The 24,668-nt window shown below is 41.9% G+C and overlaps 1 protein-coding gene across 6 annotated transcripts in view; it reads left to right on the forward strand.

The window, feature by feature from the left end:
* The window catches only part of ASXL3 (ASXL transcriptional regulator 3), a 196,425-nt gene extending 185,885 nt beyond the window's left edge, over window positions 1-10,540 (forward strand). For all 6 annotated transcript variants that reach the window (XM_044934439.2, XM_025273151.3, XM_044934440.2 and 3 more), the window contains one exon: window positions 2,302-10,540. In XM_044934439.2, coding sequence (XP_044790374.2) covers window positions 2,302-6,021 — 3,720 coding nt within the window. In that variant the 3' untranslated portion in view covers window positions 6,022-10,540. The remainder of the gene's footprint in view (window positions 1-2,301) is intronic.
* Window positions 10,541-24,668: the final 14,128 nt, after the last annotated feature.

Consider the following 24,668-nt stretch of genomic DNA (forward strand, 5'->3'; position numbering starts at 1 on the left):
CCCTATTAAATAAGATTCTAGAGATATAAAAGATGAACATTAAGCTCCCATTAAAATCCTGCTATGCATTTTAATTTATGAAGCAATGGAAAGACAAATATAATAAGCATGCTTCCCCTAGGAAATACTTTTAAGTATAATATGTTTAAGTATAGACATATATACAAGTATATAATACATTGAAGTATCCTGTTTTTTGTCAAAAGGTGTTTTTCAAAGTGATATATACCTTTATGTAAACATACGTGGATTAGTTAGATAAAATAAATTTGTTGTTTCTTAGGCTTGATGTTTCTAATTTTTTAAATGAAGGGAAGTACTTGAAAAGCTGAAATCCTTTTCTAAATGTATCTTTCTTTGGAGCCTTTGGATTAGAAGAGAACTAGCACATGTTTGAAAATGAGAAATGAGAGCTCAGGAAAATAATTCCACCTTCCAGAGTTCTAAGGGTAATTCCAAGTTGAAATGATCTTGTAGTATGTGTCACATGTTTATAATGTCAACATATGTAAGTGCACAAATGTTAAGAAGAGACATGTAAGTTTTCTAGGAAAAATCTTTTTTCTAGAGGACAGAATAAAAGGAAGCATAGTACATGTCAACAGAAGAGAACAGGGGGCTGAAAGTCTCCATCATGCTCTGGTTAGAGGACCCCAGAGCAGCCTATCTCCAGAGGCTCAGTGTTTGCAGCTGTACATTAGGGCTTTAACTAGATCCCTTCCAGCTCCACAAATCTGTGACTCTGTGAATATTCTCAGTGGCTAGCACATCACAGGCCATTGCTTTGGGATATTGGTTGTTAGGTCTTCAGTTCAGTTGCTCAGTCGTGTCCGATTCTTTGCGACTCCATGAATCGCAGCACGCCAGGCCTCCCTGTCCATCACCAACTCCCGGAGTTCACTGAGACTCACGTCCATGGAGTCAGTGATGCCATCCAGCCATCTCATCCTCTGTCATTCCCTTCTCCTCCTGCCCTCAATCCCTCCCAGCATCAGAGTCTTTTCCAATGAGTCAACTCTTCTCATGAGGTGGCCAAAGTACTAGAGTTTCAGCTTTAGCATCATTCCTTCCAAAGAAATCCCAGGGCTGATCTCCTTCAGAATGGACTGGTTGGATCTCCTTGCAGTCCCAGGGACTCTCAAGAGTCTTCTCCAGCACACAGTTAGGTGTTAGGTCTTAGGCTGCATGAATTCCGTGACAGCTGTGCATCTCTTGGGCTTCCTTGGTGGCTCAGTGGTAAAGAATCCTGCCAAGCAGGAGACGCAAGTTTGATCCCTGGATTGGGAAGATCCCTTGGAGGAGGAAATGAGAGCCCACTCCAGTATTCTTGCCTAGAAAATCCCATGGACAGAGAGGATCCTGGCAGGCTACATTCCATAGGGTTGCAAAGAGTCAGACATGACTTAACGATTGAGCACACACATAGGCGTGTCTCAGCATGAGTAAGTGAACAGTGTGTGTTGGGACATGTATGAAATTCAGCACACTGTGGATTTCCAAAATAAACTGCCCAACCCATGTTATTTTGGAGGCAGAGAACTAGAGTTGCCCTTGCTTTCAATAAAACATACTGCTAATAACAAAATCCCTTTGGAAGGCAGAGCACTCTCACAAAAACAGTCTCATTCCTTCTTTATAACAGCTCTGCGAAGGAAATAGACCAGAAATAGCCAGGCTCATTTTACAACTGAATTTACAAACTCGTATTGTGTGCTTATTATATGTATAAGGCAGCATGCTAGGTGGTATGGGACCACATAAAACCTACAGTCTTCGACTTAGGAGGTTGTTGGAGAAACTGAAGTACACAGCCTGGGACCACAGCTGAGAATTCTAGTCTTGAGCCTTCCTTGGGGCTTTCTCCTTTATGTCAAATTAAGACCAGTAAATTCAAACAGAGTCAAGGTCCCACTTTTTCATGACAGCCAGGAAGATAAGTCGAAAGCTTAACTATTTTTTAGTTTACCTCATTTGAAGAAGCCTGGACTTCCTTTCCATTCATATGATGCTTTAATGTTTCATTTCCATGCCAAATGAAGTCACTGTTTGATGTTTTGTAGATTAAAACAGAGGTTAAATTTTTTTAATTTTCACATTCGTGCTGCGTTTATTGTTGCCTTTTTTTTTTTTTTACCTCCAAAAGCCCATTCCTGGATTTAGGGGTTGGCCCCTTTAAAAACGTGGTTATTCCCTGCCTCTTGCGTTCGCATGCGCCTCTGGAATCATGTGCACATGCGCCTCTTCGGTGCTCCTTACGCTTTATCTTTTCTTTTCTGCCCCCCCCCCGCCTCCTGTCTGTAGATCCAGCTTTCCAAAATCGGGCCACCCTTTATCATCAAGAGCCAACCCGTCTCCAAACCGGAGGCTCGTGCGTCTTCCAGCACCTCGGTCAGTAGCGGGAGGAACACGGGAGCCCGGACCCTAGCAGACATCAAGGCAAGAGCGCAGCAAGCCAGGGCCCAGCGCGAGGCGGCGGCGGCTGCAGCTGTGGCGGCCGCGGCCAGCATCGTCTCAGGTGCCATGGGGAGCCCCGGAGAGGGCGGGAAGGCCCGGACCCTGGCGCACATCAAAGAGCAGACAAAGGCCAAGCTCTTTGCTAAGCATCAAGCACGAGCCCACCTCTTCCAGAACCCGAAAGAGCCCCGGGGGCCTCCCCAGCTTGGCCCAAAGGAAGGGCCTCCAAGCTTAGACGTCGTCTCTCCTGCCCCTGAAACAAAAATTGAAGGCTCGCCTGGCGTCATCATTGTCAACCCAAACTGCCGATCTCCCAGCAACAAGGCCGCGCACCTCCGGGACACCGCCACGGTTCTACAACAGCCTCTCAACCCGACGAAACTTCCAGAAACCGCTACGGACTTATCTGTGCATAGTTCTGACGAAAACACACCCGTGTCACACTTACCTGAGAAAATGGTTTCATCTACCTCTTCTGAAAATAGCAGTATGCCCATGCTTTTTAATAAAAATCCCATCCCTGCGTCTGTCTGCAGCACCGCTCTGTCGGGAGCAATTAAAGAGCATCCCTTTGTGAGTCCTGTTGATAAAGCCTCCGTCCTAATGTCTGTTGACAGTGCAAACGCTACAATTTCTGCTTGTAACATAAGCATGTTAAAAACCATCCAGGGAACGGATACCCCGTGCATAGCCATTATACCAAAATGTATGGAGAGCACACCTCTCCCCGCCCCCTCAGAGGGCTCAGGCTCGGCCAGCCCCCACAATGACCAGCTGGCACTGGTACCCAGCAGCAGTGCTGGCAGCCTCTTCTCTGCTCAGTACACCTCCGTGCCAGCTCCCTCGATTGGAAGCAACTTGCCCAACCATCTCTCTTCTAGCTCTGTTTTGATGCCCCCAACGGGAATGAACAACAGATACCCTTCTGAGAAGATAGCCATGCCTGGGAGTGAAGAACCGGGCACTGTGCCCATGGGTACCACTGTGAGAGCCGCCCTCGGCTGTAGGGACCCCATTGCAGTCACTGACGCCCTGGTGGCACGCCCACCCGTGGCAGTGTTTTCTGGAAGCATGCTGGCCATCAGCTCTTACGATAGCCCTCCCAAGTTAAGTGCCGAAAGCCTGGACAAAACTTCAGGGACTCGGAACAGGGGAGACCCTTCTGGGAAACCTCAGCCAACCCCGGGCGGCTTCACACCAGCAGCCATAAACCGATCAATCCCCTGTAAGGTTATCGTGGACCACAGCACCACGTTGACCTCCACCCTGTCTCTGACGGTTTCCCTGGAGAGCACGGAAGCTGGCTTGGAGCTCCAGACCCGGGCTGGGAGGACAGAGGCAGCCGGGCCACCCGTGGCCTGCCCTCAGGTGTCTGTCATCAGCAGGCCTGAGCCGGTGGCCCTTGAAGGCGATCACGGTTCCAGTTTCATCATGGCTTCCGTGGCCGAGCAAGACAGTCAGACGATGAAGGCCACTTGTCCGGGTCATCGCGAAGGACTCCTGGTCATTCCCGATAAATTAAAAGAGGGGACTCCCTCGAGTCACAGCTTTGCCGAGCAGGCGCGTGGCTCAGCCGCGTTCAAGAGTGAAGCTGACACCACCTGTAGCCATCCGTACAACCCGGGCAGCCGGATCTGCTGGAGTGAGGACGGGATGCAGAGCACGGGCCAGCCTCCGCCCAGCCACCCGGCTTCCAGCAAACAGAAGGACTATCTGGAGCAGAGCTGTCCTAAGTCCATCAAGACCGAGCATGCCAGCTACTCGCACGTGGTGGAACTTCAGCCCCGGAATCTCATTACAAGCGTCACGCTCCCTGTGAAGTCCGAACCTCACGACGTGGACAAGGGCTTCAGGATGGACACCGAAGACTTCCCCGGCTCCGAGCTGCCTGCTCCGGCTGCCGAGGCAGCCCGGAGTGTGCAGCCGCCGCAGACCGTGAAGGCCCCCGCCTCCGGGCCCCTGGAGGAGGCTGTCTCTTTGGCCACAGACAACCTGAAGCGGGTGCCCAGCGCTGGGAACTCCAGCTGCCGTCTGTCGTCGGTGGAGGCCAACAACCCCCTCGTCACACAGTTACTCCAGGGCAACCTACCTCTGGAGAAAGTGTTGCCGCAGCCCAGACTGGGAGCCAAGCTGGAGATCAACAGGCTCCCCCTGCCTCTTCCGACTACCTCAGTGGGTAAAGCAGCCCCGGAGAGGAACGTGGTTGAAATGCCCCTCAGCTCGCCCAATCCAGATGGGAAGGGCTACTTGGCCGGAGCCCTGGCACCACTCCAAATGAGGAAGCGAGAGAACCACCCCAAGAAGAGGGTGGCCAGGACCGTGGGGGAGCACACACAAGTGAAATGCGAGCCGGGGAAACTGCTGGCGGACCCCGACGTGAAAGGAGTGCCCTGTGTCCTCGGCTCCGGCCTGAGTCCACTGGCACATAGCCAGCCTCTGAAGCAGGAGTGGCTGAACAAGCACCCTGCGCAGAGCAGGATTGCTCACAGCCCTGAGGTCAAACAGCAGAAGCGGCTGCTCCCCTCGTGTAGCTTCCAGCAGACCCTGTTTCACGTCGACAAGAACGGGGGCTTCCATCCCGACCCCGGGACCTCACACAGACAGCAGTTTTACCAAATGCCTCTGACACCCAGGGGCCCCCTTCCTCCAGCAGCTCTGTTACCGGCCTCTGCCAAGACCTCAGCAGGCTGTAGCTCATTCGCCTTCAACAGGCACCTTGAACAGAAGGGACTGGGGGAGGTTGGCCTTTCCCCGGCGCCTCACCAGCTGAGGTTAGCCAACATGGCACCCCCCAACATGCCCATTAAAGAAGGTGATGACGTCGGGGGGACCCCGCACGGAATGCCACACAAGGCCCTGGTGCATCTCCCGCCGCCCCCGCCCCCTCCCCCCTTGGCTCTGCCCCCGCCTCCCCCACCGCCCCCACCACCGCCACCTCCGCTACCTCCGCCTCATCCTAACCCAGAAGTCCCACCCGAGCAGAAACAACCGCCGGTTACCATGGAAACCACTAAGAGACTCAGTTGGCCTCAGTCCACGGGCATATGTAGCAATATAAAATCGGAACCTCTTTCTTTTGAGGAAGGTTTGAGCAGCAGCTGCGAACTGGGCATGAAACAAGTTTCCTACGACCAGAATGAGATGAAAGAACAGTTGAAGGCCTTTGCGCTGAAAAATGCCGATTTCTCTTCCTATTTGCTTTCCGAGCCGCAAAAGCCTTTTACCCAATTAGCTGCTCAGAAAATGCAGGTGCAGCAACAACAGCAGCTTTGTGGAAACTATCCAACCATCCACTTCGGGAGCACAAGCTTCAGAAGGGCCACGTCTGCCATTGAAAAGTCCATTGGGGTTTTGGGAAGTGGCTCCAGTCCCACCACGGGCCTGCCCGCTCAGAACGCCCAGATGCCTGTTCAGAACTTTGCCGACAGCAGCAACGCGGACGAATTGGAACTGAAATGCTCTTGCCGGCTGAAAGCCATGATTGTGTGCAAAGGCTGCGGGGCCTTCTGCCACGACGACTGCATAGGGCCTTCTAAACTCTGTGTCGCTTGCCTGGTAGTGCGATAAAAGCCGAGTGAAAGGTGCAGTATCCCTTTTCCTCTACGGAAAAGCCAAACGGCATCATCAACAACACATTGCGTCACTCCGGGGTCTATCCCGTGCTAATTTATTTTAGTTTGGAACAGAGGCTCTTTACTCTATCTCATATTGTTTTCTGGCGTTTCTGGGAGAGGCGAGATCGCATCCCAGCCAAGGGGCTCAGCAGCATGTCTTTTGCATATTCAGTTGCCATTCGCAACTCCTGGAAAATTTCTACGCGTGTGTGTACAGGTTGCTCCCTCCCAATTTGTTGCTTAAAAAAAAAAAAAATCCAGGTGTAGCAAGAAAAAGGACAATTTAATTACTTCATGGTAACCAGAAATGGAGATGTAGAAAGAGATCAGTAAAAGCAATTTTGAGGTGGTGATGCGTTCTTCTACAGGTAAACCATTCCAGTGAGGGTTCCCACAGTTGACTCCTTTGGATCTGCCTTCACCATAAGTGATGACATTCTGTTTGGCAAAGGGAATCTGATTTAAGTGTATGATTCCTTGTATTTACTCATATCACAAGAGATATTAAAGGAGGTATACCATTAATGAACTCCACTGTCCTTATTCTCTTTTCTCCCTTTTGACTCTTTTCGGAGATGGGCAGATTACCTGGATCTGCCTTGGACATGGTACACACATTGTAGTGAAATGTCTTTTCTACCTGAAATTGCAGTGCGGGCCTCTTGCCCAGCAGTCTGGTTCAAACCTCTTGACACCTGAGACTGTAAGAGGCCCAGAGGATTTCAGAGCTTTGTGCATGGTTTTTAAGAGCAAGTATGAAAAAAGATGCCCTAAAATTCAGAGCAAACAAGTAAAATGCTGTGTATGCAAACACACCTAGATGGGTTGATGATGTAAATATCGGTCCATTCTATTCACTCTCGTACAGTTACTGAATATTGAGATTGGGGGGAAATAATCATAGCCCTTTATTGATGACACCATTGCATTCTGACTTCTGACTCTGCAGAGTTTGGCCATTTCTTTTTAAAAGTGTCATTGATGACCAAAGGGACTCCAGAAGGCTGAAATGTTGACATTTTTCCAAACAAGTTTTTTTCCTTATGAGTCACGATCTCTGTAATTGCATTTGACTCTGAACTAGTCCTTTAGAATTGTTCTGGGTGTTCCACGATTTGGTTTCCCCCTACCCTCAGGTGAATTCAGTGCATTCTTCACATTTGGGGTAGTGGAACTACTTTTGAAAAAAGGGATACTGCATCTTACAACTGTTCTCAGTGTTTAGCTGAGAGTCTGGGTGTCGAGTATTTGAGTTGCATTCCATGAACTTCGGCCACCCTCGTGCCGGAGGACAGCTGTAGTTTCAGCAGGCTCTGTTCCCTAAAGCAAGTTCAAAAGCACATGCACGTTGTGGGAAGATGAAAGAACAAACACCATGTCCATTGTAACTTCATATTACAGAGCACAAAAGGCGGAGTACCTTTAGCCCACTGGTCGGTTGTGACTGTAGAAAATCTGGGCGTGGGGGGGAATCTTCTGTATTCAGGGTAAGAATGACAGTTATTTTCACAAGGGATCGTCCTAATCAATGTTAACTTTTGACATTCCCTTAAATTACGTCTTAAAAATCGACTAAAATGAGTGGAAATTACATTCCTGGGGATAAAAAAAAAAAACTTGCAATTTTCTTTTATAGTAGTCAACCGTGGCATATTTTTTTCCCTCCATATTTATGACTGTGATGTTGCCAAATTTTATTAAGTGATAGAGATGTCATTTTTACTAACAAATTGCTGATAGTGAAAGTACCTAGGAAGAAATCAAAGCAAATAAGGCCTACCTCTGTGGCCGAGGTTCAGTGCTTCAGTTGCTGTCACTTCTGTTTTTCACATTAAAATTAACAGAATTAATGGCTGAGAATATTAGCAATGCACTTAACCAGCCCTTCCCAAGAAAGGCAGCATTAGTTCCAGCGGATCCTTAGTTCACTCTGCACCAGGGGCTTTGAGTGGTATCCTCATCAGTGGGTCTCTATGGTCTGCTTGGCTCTGATGTTGGTTCGGAAGGGCACGCTCACAGAGGGGCACCCCTAAAACATAGACACTTGCATGCCACCACCTTCCTCCAAGTTTAGTTGCTCCTCTACCAGTGTCAGATACTGTCCACACCAGCAGATTCAACATTACCCTAGTAACTGACACCTAGTTGAAACTCCGGTCTACAAAACCTTTGCACTCTACATATGAGATACAATTGAGGCTGATATGATACTGAGCTCGTTATCAGTTCCATTATTGTGGAACATTGCCCGCAAGTTACTCACTGGGAATAAAGAAAAGTGTCCTTCTCTCTTTTCTCATTTTTCACATGGTAAGTTTGGAGAATCAGTTGCTGATCACATGTGGATTCTATCACTCTGTTCCAAAGAGCATAATATTTCTCTGCCCTTGCTCTTTCTTTGCCCTTGTTTAAATTCCCAGTGTTTGCATATGGTTTATATTACTGAAGAATTAAAGCTTTGTGCTCGAAAGATGGAAAGAAAAATTCACAAATAAAACATAGGTCAGATACGTTATGAATGGCCATTTAATATATATACAAAAGCCAGTATATTTGGATTAGGTGAGCAAGTTCTTAGTGTCCTGATTTCCACTGATATCTGCCTGTGTGCAAATGGAGTATATTATTTGCTACATGTTTACCATGGTATAATGTGCAAATTTTAGTATGTGTGTTATCCTGGTGATTGGACACTGTGATATCCATATCAGGAACAGAGCTTGCACATCTATCATGGAATTTTTTTTATTATTATTTTCACAAAGGTTGTATTTCCCTAAATAGCACTTTTGAAACCAGGGGTGGAAGAAAACTGCTATTCCCTGATCCCTCTCCTATATGATACACATCTGCCTGAAGTTGTATAAAGACATTTAGGTAGTTAATGGGCATGTTAATATGAACGTTCTCATGCAAGAGTCATTTTCAGAATGAAAATATTTTTCCTTCCCCAAAGTGAGAATATCAGAAATATTGGAGACCTGAGCACCATAGTTACATAGACTATTTCTCTGCTAAGGTCTAGTTTGAAGGAACAAACTTGAAAACAAACCTATGAGGTTGAGCCTCGTTGCTATAAAGACTTTGTGGTGGTATGTGTTTTGGGGATGCGCTGTGGAAGGTTTAGTTGACTTCTAGAGCTGGAGAGTCTTACTCGTTCAAAATGAACAGACACAAGCTGGTGCGTATGGTGCTTCGCAGGGCAGCCGAGAGTAAGAATCCAAGACGCTACAGCCCCATGGCCTTTAAAAACACTCGCACAATTTCTAAAGGGGAAGTTACTGTGGCCTTGGTTTCCCAGTTCCTCCTGGGTCTGGTCAAATCCCAGGTGACAGAAGCTGAAGCCGGGTTAAGGGTCGTATCTGCTCTGTAGTGTGGAGGCCAGCACCGGGCTAACGGCCTGGAGGAAGTGAGCCCACCGAATACGCAGAGCCCAGAGTCACTGTCCATGTTTCTAGAGAACAATGTGAAGAGTCCTAGAAAAGGAACTCACCAGACTGTCAGGGGCCGATGTAGCCAAAATGTCACTGAATAGAAAAAAAATCTTGTCTTCAGTCCTCATGCTTTGTCACTGTAAAGCGAACAAAAAGCATTTTTACTATAATTTAAAGGAGCTGCTTTTTTTATAGCACATACTATTTCGCTTTGTACTCTCTTTGATAGTTGCAGAATAATTTAGACTGTAGAAAAAACTTTGTTGTATTTGTACTGTTCATGAATGTTTCAAAGAAAGTGCTTTACTTGGTTGCCATAATTTTTCTTGTACTGCTGTATTTTTCCCCCTGGCTTCATGGAAACCTAATCTGACTCATATTTTCAGTATACTTTTTTAATGTGTGTGTGTGTGTATTTTTTTTCCCTTTGGTCAGTATTCTGAATGTTTACATCTGTTTGACATTAGCCATTTAACGCCTTTTTTAAAAGGCGGTATTACTCTTACAGTGTAACAGCAAAATGTGAATCAACCCAAACATAACATGCATGACAAATACAGATTGGGGGGCAAAGGCCCGGAACGTACACAGACATTTTATATCAGCATACAGCAAAGTCCAACCCTCCTTCAGCCCTCTACCAAAGAATATATTATTCCCACAGGAAAAACTCAGAAAAGGTGTGTAAAATCCTCAGAAGGGGGAGCAGTTGAATCAGTAAGACTGCTACAATTTAATACTGTTATGCTTGCTTTGATACCTGACTAAATGTGACGGAGTGCAACAAGCATTGAAACAATTTTTAGGCAGTGTTTTGTTTAGAATTCAGGGATCATGCATTCTTTAATGGTGCTGTTTGTTTTTTATTTCTTTTCTACAAAGAAAAAAGTGTTGCCTAAAAAAGTGACTGCTCACGATACCATAAGTTAAATGAAATGTTTGTCTTTTCATGTTTCTGTTTTTCCCTTTCTCTAAAGTAACGATTTGGGTTTCAATATTAAAATATTCTGGGAGAAAATAAAGAAATTCAACCTTAAATTATTGTCATTTCTAATTTTTAATATGAATTTTAAATTTTTAATGAAATGAGGTGGTTAATATACATACACATAAAATGTACTAATAAATACATTGAAAATTTTACTTAACAAAAAGTTTATAAGGAGAACAAACCACATACTCTTAAAGTTTCTACCCTTATTGGCATGGTGAATTCTCAACATACAGTTGTAACTTATTACTACAAGGTTTCCTCTTTGAAATTAACCATATCTATTATGCTTATTTAAAATATATTTGAATCTTCTTGTTTTCATACAAATATTATTAATTCTTTATACCAAAAGACAGGTAAGTCAAACAAATTGTTACTACCATGTTTAACTTTCAAAATGAATTACCTCTCAAAATTCTTTTTTAAAATAATTGCTGGTTAGTTTTCCTTCTCTTGCATTAAATATTACAGATAGATTGATATGAAAAATGTTCTGAACCATTAAAATTGCCTCAGTTGTATTTACATTGGTTAAGGAAATATGCATATCTTTACAGTAAGATGAAGCTGAAAGCATTAAACATAATTAGCTGGTTAAATCTGAGTTCGGCTGTTTTCATCTACACAGAAAATGCGGTTCTTAGCCACCAGATGGCGAAAAAGGATGTTTACTTTTGGAGGAAAATAAAAACATGCTTCTTCCTTCTCATAGATTAAATGATTATAGTAATGAAAATACAGCTCATTCAAGTAAGGCGATGGAAGATAAATACTTGTAATTGACACTAAATTATTTTCACTATAATACTGGCACTCCTTATTCGTCCTATTTTTTCTATTACAGTGTTACAGAATGTTTTCTTAATTTCATTTAGCATTGTGGAATTTTTCTTTTATTGTTTTCATTGCATTACTCCCCAGGCATCGTCTATTCCAAAATTCATCACGGAAAATTGAACCACCAAGCATTCTCTAAGGTGACATTTCTTGAAACTTATCTGATTATGTTTTAATCCACTTATTCTCATAATAGGTATATTAAGCAATTTTCATATAAATATTTATTCTTAATATATTAATGTGACCTAATTAGAGTAACAGTTGCTCTTAGGACCTAAGGTACATATTTGTATCTATCATGACTTTATCTGAGAACAAATGATTTACCCAGTGATTCAACAAGCTCTTACATATTATTTAGAACCTCACCGGGAGAATAGTTGTTAAAACAGTTTTGGACTTCTTCCTGCAGGATAGAGTTGAACATCATTCCTAGAAAGTGTGTCCCCGTGAATTTCTTTGAAGACAGGGTGCAGTTGGCGTGAACTTATTACTTCAAGTTCAAAGCACACGTCATTATCCACAGTGAAACAGAAATCAGAAGTTGGAGTCCTCCAGTGTCACTGCTAATGTGGAAGTCTAGGGTGGGCAATGAACGCAGTCTTGTTATCTGGAGAAACTTTTCTCCAGTTGCTAGTCAATAAATTACATACATTCTCACCAACTGGAGGAGGGTCCCCGGATTTACAAAGCAAAGGTTGATTTTTTTCTGCTGTTTTATTTTAAAGTTTATTATATTTTTCAGCTATATTAAATAATATTCCATTTTTATACCTATCAGTAATGCTGATAGTGAATATATTTAGCAATCCTGCAAAGCATAGGCAATCCAAACTGATGCCAGACAAAAAGAGATGGTCCTATTACAACAAATCGATGAAGATTGGCTGAAGATAAGTTCTGTGAACAAAGGGACTCCCTGAATCTGCTTTTATCAATAGTTAGCATTTATACTTCATTTATATGAAGTATAAATACTTCATATACTAGCATTTATGGGGAAGTTTGTTTTTTAGTTAGCTAAAATTTCCACCTACAATCTGTGTGGTTTTTTTTTTTTTTTTTAAGGAAATTATTTAGAGATGGTTCAAAGGTGAGCTTTAACCCAAACACAACAAAAACTCCAGACATTTCCCCCTTTTGCTGTTTACAAGTACCGTGTTTGGTGGACGCCCTCCATAAACAGCAACTTGTCTAAAGGAGGGAACACCTGCTGCTTCAACAGAAGGTCCTGGACACTTGAGATAAGTAAGATCATTTCTTATTCTGGGTACTCATCACAGTGTCTTAATTTCTCATAAGCTGGTTAAGTGGTACATGGAAAGTAGGTTTCACCTTTGATCCAAATGTATCTATGGTTTCATATTATGGTTTTATTTCAGAAAACTGCTAATTTCCAAATCCTCATTCTTTTAATGGAGAGAGAATGTGGAGGTAGTGCAGAGCTATGGTTTATTTCCTTGATTCATTTGGCTTTCGATGGAAAAGTTGGCTTCTTCTTGCCTGGAGAACCCCAGGGACGGGGGAGCCTGGTGGGCTGCCGTCTATGGGGTCACACAGAGTCGGACACGACTGAAGTGATGAGCAGCAGCAGCAGCAGCAGCAGCAGTGACTGTAGGAACCATAGGAGTTTCTCCTGGATGTTCTTTTTCTATTAAGAAGAAGTAGCATTTAATGCATGTCCATTTATATAGAAATTTTATTTCTTCCTGTAATATAAAATTCATTTGCCAATTGATGAATTTAAATCTCATAATGAGAAATTGAAAGGCTTAGTGGGGAAGTTCTCCTTGATGCTTCTAAATAGAAGTCACTGATACCTTTTATACCTCCTCTTCCTTTAACATGTAAACTCAATGTAGACTTTTTTGGTATCACATAGGTTTTTTGGCTTTATTTTTATTTTTGGTAAAACAGTCTTTATATTTGCAGGGAAAACAGAGCTATGGGAGATGAGTTTGCATCTTAAAAAATTCAATAATTCAAAAACATTTTCCAAACTACATTTAGAGTAGGACTTTATGGATAGCTCATTATCTCTGACCTTCATGTCTGTAATTTCTTCATTGTTAGAGGGTCAGTTGGAGCCTACAGGATACTTTTTGACCAAGAGAAAAGCAGTGTGAGATTGGTAGCAGCTTCTTTTTTTTCATCTTCTGACATTGAAATGGTTTTTTTTTTTGTTTTTGAGGTGTAATTGGTATATAACACACTAATTCCAGGTTAATGATTTAATATTTGAATTTTTATATTTAATGATTTGATATTTGAATATATTTTAAATTGATCATCACAGGAAATAGAGTTAATACCCATCATAATACAGTTACAATTTTTTTCTTGTGATAAGGACTTTGAAGATCTACTCTCTAATCATCTTTAAACCATGCTATTCAGTGCTGTTAAGTATGGTCACATGTTGTACCTTGGATCCACGAGGCTTGTATGCGTGTGTTCAGTCACGTCCGATTCTTTGCAACCCCATGGACTGTAGCTCACCATGCTCCTCTGACCATGGAATTTTCCAGGCAAGAAGTCTGGAATGGGTATTTATTTTCTAGCTGGAATTCTGTGCCTTTTCACCCATTTCACCCACCTCCCTCTACTAACCTCTGACAACCACCCGGCAGTCTATTCTCTGTATCCAGGAGGTTGGAAACCCATGGGATCTTTCTTGTCCGAAAAGCTTTCCTTGGCAAAAACTTGGAGTAATTGAAGACACCACACTCTGCAGTTTCAGTTTTCTACTTATGATTCTCTTAGTAATAAATAAATCTTTTTCAAATCTTTAGCCTTCATGGTCTGAATATGAAGATTTTATAAATTCTCTTCACCAAAGCATATCCTCTTATTTATCTATGAAACACAATGGCTGCTACCTATACTGCTGAGTACTGAGGCTACTAAGGAAAAACAGAGGATCCCAAAATCTTTAAAAAGTACGGGCTAGTGGGAAAGATGATCAGTCATTTTATTATGGCAAGAGTGTAGCCAAGACATGTACAAGGTGCAGTGGGGAAAGTAAACTGAGTGGATGCGGCCATTTAAGATTGCAACTGGACAAGAAAGAAACCTCCACGAGGGCATCCATTGCTCATAAATGACAAAGCCTCAGGGCCATCCCACTGGGAAGGAGGACATGCTCTTCCATGTCAGCATCCCAATGGTTTCTCTTGAACAGGACTCAGCCATATTAGCCCTCCTGCTAATGATCTCTGCAAGGTGTACAGTGCTTTACACATTTCACAGCCATGTCCCCAAGACCTTTTTATATGACTCCAGGAACTTGTTTGGGTATTGGTAATACTGACAATGGACTTTGTAAACATTAGCGACATATTAAAACAATGTGGTAGCCAATGTTGGTGATACTTGTTAATTTTATTTTAATGAGTGTAACACATATTCCTATATTAAAAAGTCAAATAGTATTACAAAAAATAGCAGTGCACTGATACACATTGCAATGTGGGCTGTTTCTTTAAGGACATGACTTTACTTCTGACTACTCATGCGATTCAGTAGGGTTCTGATGAGAAAACAAAAAGCAAGTCCTGCACATGCAAGATGCAGGTTTGGGTTGAAGTCAGGGAACCCCCAGTGCCTTGTCCAGTGCTTCTGAGGAATAAAAGCATCCTGATCTGCTGGTGATCACAAGAGAGAATTATTTTGACCATTGGGGAAAATGCAAGAGCACAGAAGAGGCAGTCAGCAGATAACCCCAGGACATAGTGCCAGAGATAAACATCACCAGTATTTTTCCAAGCAAGTCTTGGTTGGTTGAGTCCTACTGCTCCACTCATTCCAGCCCAGGTAACATCAGTGATTAACTGTCACCATATAGAGAAAAATATTCAGGAGCCCCAGTGGCCTCTGTCCCCCTGCCTGTTATGCCACTGCTATAAGAACATGAATGAATTATTCACACTGTATTCAGCGTCTGACTTACCATCTTCCCCCTACGGCCAAGCTGTCTTTTAATACTTCTTACTCATAAATATGTTTCTTTCAGCCCCCTGGAAAGTTTGTATTTTAAGTATTTGATAAGCAACTATTTGAAGAGATATCAAAGTAACAATTTCTTTGTGAGGTTAGATTGTGTGAACACATGCATTTTGCTGTTTCCAAAATGAGATGCTTTAACTTCCCTTTCTACCCAAGAGTGTGTCGTCTCACTGAAGGTGAGCAGAGCTTCCTCCTTGACCCACAATACTTGTAAGGGGATTCTAACAACTGGGCATTTCCAGTTCCAAGCCCCATCCAACACTCAATGAATGAACGTTTGATTGATCCACATTGCTATACCGGCTGTTGAATTAGAGGCAAAAGTTCTTATTTATGACTTGATTCTTCAAGAAATATAAAGTTACCAAGCATTTTTTTAGTGTTTTGTGCCTCAGCATTGTCGTAAGATAGAAGGAATTTCCTTAGAAAACGCCATTCAAATGTAACTTTCCAGGAAGCATCTTATTTCCCAGAACAGCGTGGATGTGGATGGGAGGAATAATGAGAGAATTGAAGTTTCAAAGAGCGAAATCTTTGAAGTCATAATTTAATTTATTGGCTAATTTATCTAGGTGCAGAGTCAAAATATTTAGGCAATGTAGTATGAGAAGCAAACTACATTTCTGCATCTTGTATGGGAGCAATTACCCGTTCTCACTTAAAAGAAAGATGAAAAGAAAGAGACGCCCTTTGTTTGGAGAATGATTTGTCACCAAATTCGACTCATCTGGAGAAAACAGCACAAATGGTCTGTTTGCTTCAGGTTTGTGGTTCCGTGCCCTGCATGATTCACCAGTGAAGGTAAATCAGCATCTCACTGCATTCTGGGTTCACAGTCATAATAATAGTCATGTCAATAACATTCTTCAGACTTCAGGAGGAAAATGAAGTTAGAGATTATTTTCCCTACAGTTCTACATTCATATGAAAGAGGTGATGCTTAAAAAATACCTTTGCTTCCCTCTAGCTAGCTATTTTACACACATTAATGTGAATGTGCCAGGGGGAGCTCAGCTCTTCACTCCCTGATGACCTGGATGGGTCGGAGCTGGGGAGGGTTCAAGAGGGAGGGGATATATGTCTACATAGAGCTGATTCACTTTGCTGTACAGCAGAAACTAACACAACATTGTAAAGCAATTATAGTCCAATAAAACACATACACACACAAATAGCTTTGCAGGCTTAATAAAATTCAGGATGACTTAAAAAGCTCTCTGGCTCAGATCAAGTAAATCATTCTTTTATTTTAAGAAATGAATATCAAACTAATTTATCAGAAAGGAAAATCTGCACCGGGCATTTGGCTATTCTTATACATGGTCATTTCCTTAACTGTTGTTGTGGAGCTATTAATGTGTATAATTTACCTGCAAGGATGGATATTTAAAACATATTTCAGCACAGAGATTTGATATAAATATAACATAAATTTACTAAGAATGATAACTTTAATAATGGGAAATCTGATTTCCTAAGCCCTAGTTCAGCAAATAGATTTATGCAAATCCAAAGAGGTTAGATCCCCTGTGAGAAGCAGATGGCTCCCTTTAGAGTGTGCACAACACAGATTTCTCCTTTCCTTCTTGGTCATGTCCTGCATTAAAGTTTACAGTTAGAGATCTTCATTCATCTACAGTGAGCCCTACATTTATCACTGGACTGACCCCTACTGAAAAGCCGGTTGTAGTATCTCATCTGCTTTGGTATCTCTAACAGGCCCCATTGTGCATCTGAGAGAATAGTCCACCCCAGGCCACAGCCGTCTCTGTATTGTTGGCTTTCTCAGTGCCAGGCTCTGTCGTGGCTGCTGCAAGTATCTAAATGAATACACAGCCCCAAATCCCTGAATGTTTATTTTGGTATGGAGAGACAGGTAGCAAAGAGTTGAACATATATACAGTATGTTTGAAAGTAGAAAGTGCCGTGAAGGAAAACAAAGCCTAATAAGGACATAAGGAGTATTATGGCGTAGAGGTCATAAATGTAGATAGGTTCCTAGGGAAGGCCTCAGGCTTCCCTTGTGTTGAGCTGGTAAAGAATCCACCTGTGACACAGGATGCCTGGGTTCAATCCCTGGATTGGGAAGATGCCCTGGAGGAGGGAAAGGCTACCCACTCCAGTATTCTGGCCTGGAGAATTCCATGGTCTGTATAGTCCATGGGGTCGCAAAGAGTCAGACACGACTGAGCGACTTTCACTTTTACTTCCCAGGGAAGGCCTCACTGAGAAAGTGCCAGGGGCTGAATTGCATCCCCTCAAATTTATATGTTGAAACCCTCACCCTAATTATGACTATATTTGGAGATAGGTCATATAAAGAGATAATTAGTGTTTAAGGGGGTCATAAAGGTGGGGCCTGATACTGTAAGATTAGTATTCATGTAAGAAAAGGTTAGAGTTGTCTGTCTCTCTGTCTGCCATATAAGGACACAGCAGGAAGGAGGCATCTGCAGGACAAGAATTGAGGTCTCAGCCAGAAACCGAATCCACCAACACCTTGACCTTGGACTTCCCTGCCTTCAGAACTGTAAGAAACAAATTTTTGTTGTTTAAGCCATCAGTCCCTGGTCTATCACTGTGGTGTCCTAAGCTAATACAAAGGCCATAGTGGAGTGGAGAACTGAAGCAGGTATGAGGGTGCAGGAGGGTGCCACGTGGGCATTCATCTGATGGAGAGCCTTCAAAGTGTAGGCAAAAGCCAATGTAACACCCCAGGTCTCTGTGCTGTGGTAGATAATTTACATGTAGATATCCTAACTCTCTGAATAGCTCTCAAAGAAGAGGAAGCTCTTATAAATGGCAGAATAATGAACTTCTAGGCCTTCCATTTATCAAGACTCTTGCATCCTGATGGGATCAGCTATTTCCAACGGTCCAACTTGAGAAGAAAGTATAACTTTCTCAGTAAATTATTAAAATATTTTCCCTTTGCCCATGTTAGTAGACTTTTTTAAAAATTGTCTTATCTATTTTCCAGGCAAGATATTAAAATGGCATCTTATATCATATCATCTAGTGCCTTGCTAGGTCTAATGCTACCAGTAAGAGCTAAGAAAGAGCTGGCTTAAAACAAAATATTAGAAAAAACTAAGTTCATGGCATCTGGTCCCATTACTTCATGTCAAATAGAGGGGTAAAAGATGGAAGTAGTGAGATTTCCTCTTCTTGGGCTCTAAAATCACTGCAGATGGTGACTGCGGCCATGAAGTCAGAAGACATTTGCTTCTTGGCAGGAAAGCTGTGACCAACCTAGGCAGTGTGTTGAAAAGTAGAGACATTACTCTGCCAACAAAGGTCTGTATAGTCAAGGCTATGGTCTTCCCAGTGAGAAACTGGACTGTAGAGAGCTGGACTGTAGAGAAGGTAGAAAGTGAAGTCACTCAGTCATGCCTTATTCTTTGCAACCCCATAGACTGCAGCCTGCCAGGCTCCTCTGTCCTTGAGGATTCTCCAGGCGAGAATACTGGAGTGGATAGTCATTCCCTTCTCCAGGGGATCTTCCCAACCCAGGGATCGAACCCAGGACCCCCTCAGTGCAAGGAGATTCTTTACCATCTGAGCCACCAGGAAAGGTAAATTAGGTCACCTGGAAAGCACCCTCTGTGTCCAAAGGCCACACCCATTGTAAAAATGAAGTTCTGAGTATGTGTCAATGCGCATGAACTACTCCAGAATTAGCTCCTCTGTCTCAACCCCATCCTGTTATGAGTAGATGTAAATTTTAAAGAAACCCCATCAGCAGGGATATGTTTCTGTCTGCTGGAACACCTTATTACACTTTTCTTCAAAACCTCTGAACAATATGCACACTACTTTCTGACCTGTAATTGATGATAGTACTATCTAAAATGCAAAGGCTCACAAAAAGTCGAAAAAATGATTTTTGCCTCTCAGTCATCAGCTCTGAAGTAATTCATTTGTCATTTGAAAACAGCATGGGGAGGAGACAGAGCAATAACCATGCAGTACCTTTTAATTTTTTTTTTTTTTTTTTTTGCATGCAGTAACCATGCAAGACCTTCCCTGATAGCTCAGTTGGTAAAGAATCCGCCTGCAATGTGGGAGACTTGGGTTTGAACCCTGGGTTGGGAAGATCCCCAGAGAAGGGAAAGGCTACCCACTCCAGTATTCTGGCCTGGAGAATTCCATGGATTACATAGTCCATGGGGTCACAGAGAGTTGAACACTACTGAGCGACTTTCACTTTCAACCTTTTATTGAACCAGGAAGAAACTTCACCTACCTGCCTGTACAGGCACCTTTCCGTGTACATAGACTGACAGGGTCCTAGAGATGAATGAATACAGGTCATGGAAACCAGAATGACTTCTCTGAATTCAGATTTTTGATATTGACAAACAGTATAACCTGAGTTAAGGTACTTAATCCATCTGAACCTTTATTTGAGCTTATCCACGTAACCTGGAAAATTTGTTATCAGAGATAACAATACATATAAACTGCTTAGCATAATGTTTGTTGCATATTGCACTCAAGATACATGACCTCTGTTATTCAAAGAGGCATATTCTTCCCCACAGAGTCTCCAAACCCTGCATTTTAATTGGAAATGGGCTCTTGATAAATACCAGAATTCAACTGACTTTACGCTAACCTTAGGATCATTTCCATTTAATATAGGAAGAACTGGAAACAAGTGAAATGTAAAAGCCTCCAAGCTTGTGCATTTCCTGTTAGCAGTATTACTGAGGCCCTCTAACTATATAGTTTTATTTAGAGTATGAATGATGCTAGTATGCATTTAAATAGCTCTGGTAACTTGTTAAAAACTTCAAAAGTCTGGGTCTCTGCCATGGACTTCTGATTTAGAACCCATCCAAATAATTCTGATCAGACTTTCTGATCACCTTGCACCAGGATCTCTCACTGTATAAATTACTAATTTATTATCTCACATTGGAAGGCTGAGAATCATCAGGTATCTAGCTTTCAAAATTAGCAACAGTTAGGGGTTTCCCTATTGGAGAAGGAAATGGCAACCCACTCCAGTGTTCTTGCCTGGAGAATCACAGGGACGGGTGGGCTGCCGTCTCTGGGGTCGCACAGAGTCGGACACGACTGAAGCGACTTAGCAGCAGCAGCAGCAGGGGTTTCCCTGATAGCTCAGTTGGTATAGAATCCGCCTGCAATGAAAGAGACCCCAGTTCAATTTCTAGGTTGGGAAGACCCCCCTGGAGAAGGGATAGGGTACCCAAGCCAGGTATTTTGGGGCTTCCTTTGTGGCTCAACTGTTAAAGAATCCACCTGCAATGTGGGAGACCTGGGTTCGATCCCTGGGATAGGAAGATCCCCTGGCGAAGGAAATGGCTACCCACTTCAATATTCTGGCCTGGAGAATTCCATGGACTGTATAGACCATGGGGTCGCAAAGAGTTGGACATGACTGAGCAACTTTCACTTAATTTCACTATCAATACGAGTAAATATTAGAAAAATTGATAAATAGTTGACATAAGGAATTGGTTATAAATTGTCCTGGCATATGAGGGAATATGTTCAGTAACTAAATATAACATTGCAAAAGTTGAAAAAAATTCATACTATATTAAATGAAAAAAAAGACAGCAGTTTAAAGTGTTACATAAGAATAGATATTATTATTACTGAAAAAACCAACTACCATATATTGAAAAGGATCAAATCAATAATAGTAAGTGACTCTCAATGGTTGATTTAGGTTTGGAGATTCTGAGTAATTTTATTCTTTCTCTTTTCTGAATTTTTCAACATTTTTTTATTTGAATATGTAAAACTTCTGTTAGCAGATTTTTTTTTTATTTTATTTTTAAACTTTACAATATTTTATTGGTTCTGCCATATATCGAAATGAATCCGCCACAGGCATACACGTGTTCCCCATCCTGAACCCCCCTCCCCACCCCCCCATACCATCCCTCTGGGTCGTCCCAGTGCACCAGCCCCAAGCATCCAGTATCGTGCTTTGCACCTGGACTGGTGACTCGTTTCATATATGATATTATACATATTTCAATGCCATTCTCCCAAATCATCCCACCCTCTCCCTCTCCCACAGAGTCCAAAAGACTGTTCTATACATCAGTGTCTCTTTTGCTGTCTTGTACACAGGGTTATTGTTACCATCTTTGTAAATTCCATATATATGCGTTAGTATACTGTATTGGTGTTTTTCTTTCTGGCTTACTTCACTCTGTATAATAGGCTCCAGTTTCATTCACCTCATTAGAACTGATTCAAATGTATTCTTTTTAATGGCTGAGTAGTTAGCAGATTTTTAAAGCTATTAAAAGTAATGCCAATGTTTAATTATTAGGAAAACAACATATATCCATCTACAGAAAAAACACAACATATATCCATCCATATATCCTGAGTAATGTTAAATTTTTATATTCAAACAATAATGGGTCATAAGGTTTAATGTCTTAAAATTTTCTCTTCTCATAGTTGAATATGTTTATTTGCATTAGAGAGTCAAATGATATGAATTTTATCAAAATTCATTTAGTAAAAGATACAATAAAACAATAAGAAAGTATATTTATCAAATTTCTGCTGCCACCCAGTGGCTGCCCAGTCTGTTTTATTTTGTTCACCTAATTGACCAGTAAAGTTACTCTACATTTGTAGGTAAAAATTAGCCTGTCTCAAAGAAGCAGTGGTTTTCTAGCTCTAAAATGACCAACTAAACCATAATATCAAGTAATAAAATTTTTTTTCAATAGATCAGCACTAAGAAGTTTTGAATCCATATTAAGTAACATGCTAATAACTGTTTGCTTAACAAATTCTAGAATCTTTTTCTGGCTGTAACAGAGTCCTTTTTAAGCTAACATTCTATGAGTCCCATGCAAGGGACAATTGCCACCCAGTAACAATTATCACCTACTCACTGAACTGGGTCCAGTCACTTTTAACTCTCAGAGAAAAGTCGAGGGTGAGACTGAATTACACTTGGACATCTCCAGAGGATGGCCATCTGTGATTCAGTAAGGGTTCAGCTAAATAAAACAGGACTGGCAGGTCTGCTGAGAGCTGGAGCAAGGTCCCCAGAATATGATATAAATCAAAACGTGTGAAAAACAATGAAGGGAAACTAAGAAGACAGTACTGAATAAGTTCCAGTTCCAGTGCAAAGAAATTACAGAAAACAAGCCACATCTAAAATATCAAATGAGAAATAATATAAAGGTCAGATATGTAAATCAGTGTTACATAGGTTAGTAAAAGCCTTGGGAGAAAAATGGAGAATGAAACACCAAAATAATATTGGTTACATGATGCAGGTGGAATAAAAGGAGAAAACTACCTTTCTACCTCTCTCCATTTTTAATTATTACAGTGAATGTACATAACAGTAAATGTTTTTTTGTTTTAATCTATGGAATATTTATTGTGAAATGGAGGAAAATATAGTAAGTACTGGTCTAGTGATTCCTTATTGTATTTCTTTGAGAAGAGAGAAAAGCAACCTGAAATTGCATTCAGAGTTGTAAAAAGGTTATTTCCCCCAAAAAAGACATGAATGCAAGAAAAGGGGAAGTGTTGAGAGGCCTCCACACAAAACCAGGCAATTAGGGGCCCAATTAGAACTAAGTCAACAAATGTAAAGCAGAGACATCTTTTGCCTGAAAGTTAATTCACAAAGTTGAGGCCAATACTAAACCCAGCTTATGAAAGGGCAATGTCAAAAAGTAACCTAGTTTGCCCTGTATGACACTGTCTAGGTCCATCCATGTCTCTCCAAGGGACCCAATTTTGTTCCTTTTTAAGACTGGGCCATATTCCACTGTATATATGTGTAGCTGATTTATTTTGCTGTACAATAGAAACTAACACATTATAAAGCAACTGTATTCCCATAAAAACTAATTTAAAAAAGTAATTTAGAAGCTAAAGGACAATGAATAGAAAAGCACTTGTATGGAATAACAGCGTATATCAAATTCTAATTGAACCATAGTGTTTGCTCTGAACAAGGCAGATTAGAAAACCCTCCTGGAATGTGAAGTCAAATGGGCCTTAGAAAGCATCACTATGGAAAAGCTAGTGGAGGTGATAGAATTCCAGTTGAGCTATTCCAAATTCTGAAAGATGATGCTGTGAAAGTGCTGCACTCAATATGTCAGCAAATTTGGAAAACTCAGCAGTGGCTACAGGACTGGAACAGGTCAGTTTTCATTCCAATCCCAAAGAAAGGCAATGCCAAAGAATGCTCAACTACCACACAATTGCACTCATCTCACACGCTAGTAAAGTAATGCTCAAAATTCTCCAAGCCAGGCTTCAGCAATATGTGAACCGTGAAATTCCTGATGTTCAAGCTGGTTTTAGAAAAGGCAGAGGAACCAGAGATCAAATTGCCAACATCCGCTGGATCTGGGAAAAAGCAAGAGAGTTCCAGAAAAACATCTATTTCTGCTTTATTGACTATGCCAAAGCCTTTGACTGTGTGGATCACAATCAACTGTGGAAAATTCTGAAAGAGATGGGAATACCAGACCACCTGATCTGCCTCTTGAGAAATTTGTATGCAGGTCAGGAAGCAACAGTTAGAACTGAACATGGAACAACAGACTGGTTCCAAATAGGCAAAGGAGTATGTCAAGGCTGTATATTGTCACCCTGCTTATTTAACTTATATGCGGAGTACATCATGAGAAACGCTGGACTGGAAGAAACACAAGCTGGAATCAAGATTGCCGGGAGAAATATCAATAACCTCAGATATGCAGATGACACCACCCTTATGGCAGAAAGTGAAGAGGAACTCAAAAGCCTCTTTTTTTTTTAATTTTATTTTATTTTTAAACTTTACAAAACTGTATTAGTTTTGCCAAATATCAAAATGACTCTTGATGAAAGTGAAAGTGGAGAGTGAAAAAGTTGGCTTAAAGCTCAACATTCAGAAAACGAAGATCATGGCATCCAGTCCCATCACTTCATGGGAAATAGATGGGGAAACAGTGGAAACAGTGTCAGACTTTATTTTTCTGGGCTCCAAAATCACTGCAGACGGTGACTGCAGCCATGAAATTAAAAGACACTTACTTCCTGGAAGGAAAGTTATGACCAACCTAGATAGCATATTCAAAAGCAGAGACATTACTTTGCCAACAAAGGTTCGTCTAGTCAAGGCTATGGTTTTTGCAGTGTTCATGTATGGATGTGAGAGTTGGACTGTGAAGAAGGCTGAGCACTGAAGAATTGATGCTTTTGAACTGTGGTGTTGGAGAAGACTCTTGAGAGTCCCCTTGGACTGCAAGGAAATCCAACCAGTCCGTTCTGAAGGAGATCAGCCCTGGGATTTCTTTGGAAGGAATG

Source organism: Bubalus bubalis, chromosome 22, assembly GCF_019923935.1.
Source record: "Bubalus bubalis isolate 160015118507 breed Murrah chromosome 22, NDDB_SH_1, whole genome shotgun sequence".
Classification (NCBI taxonomy): Eukaryota; Metazoa; Chordata; class Mammalia; order Artiodactyla; family Bovidae; genus Bubalus; species Bubalus bubalis.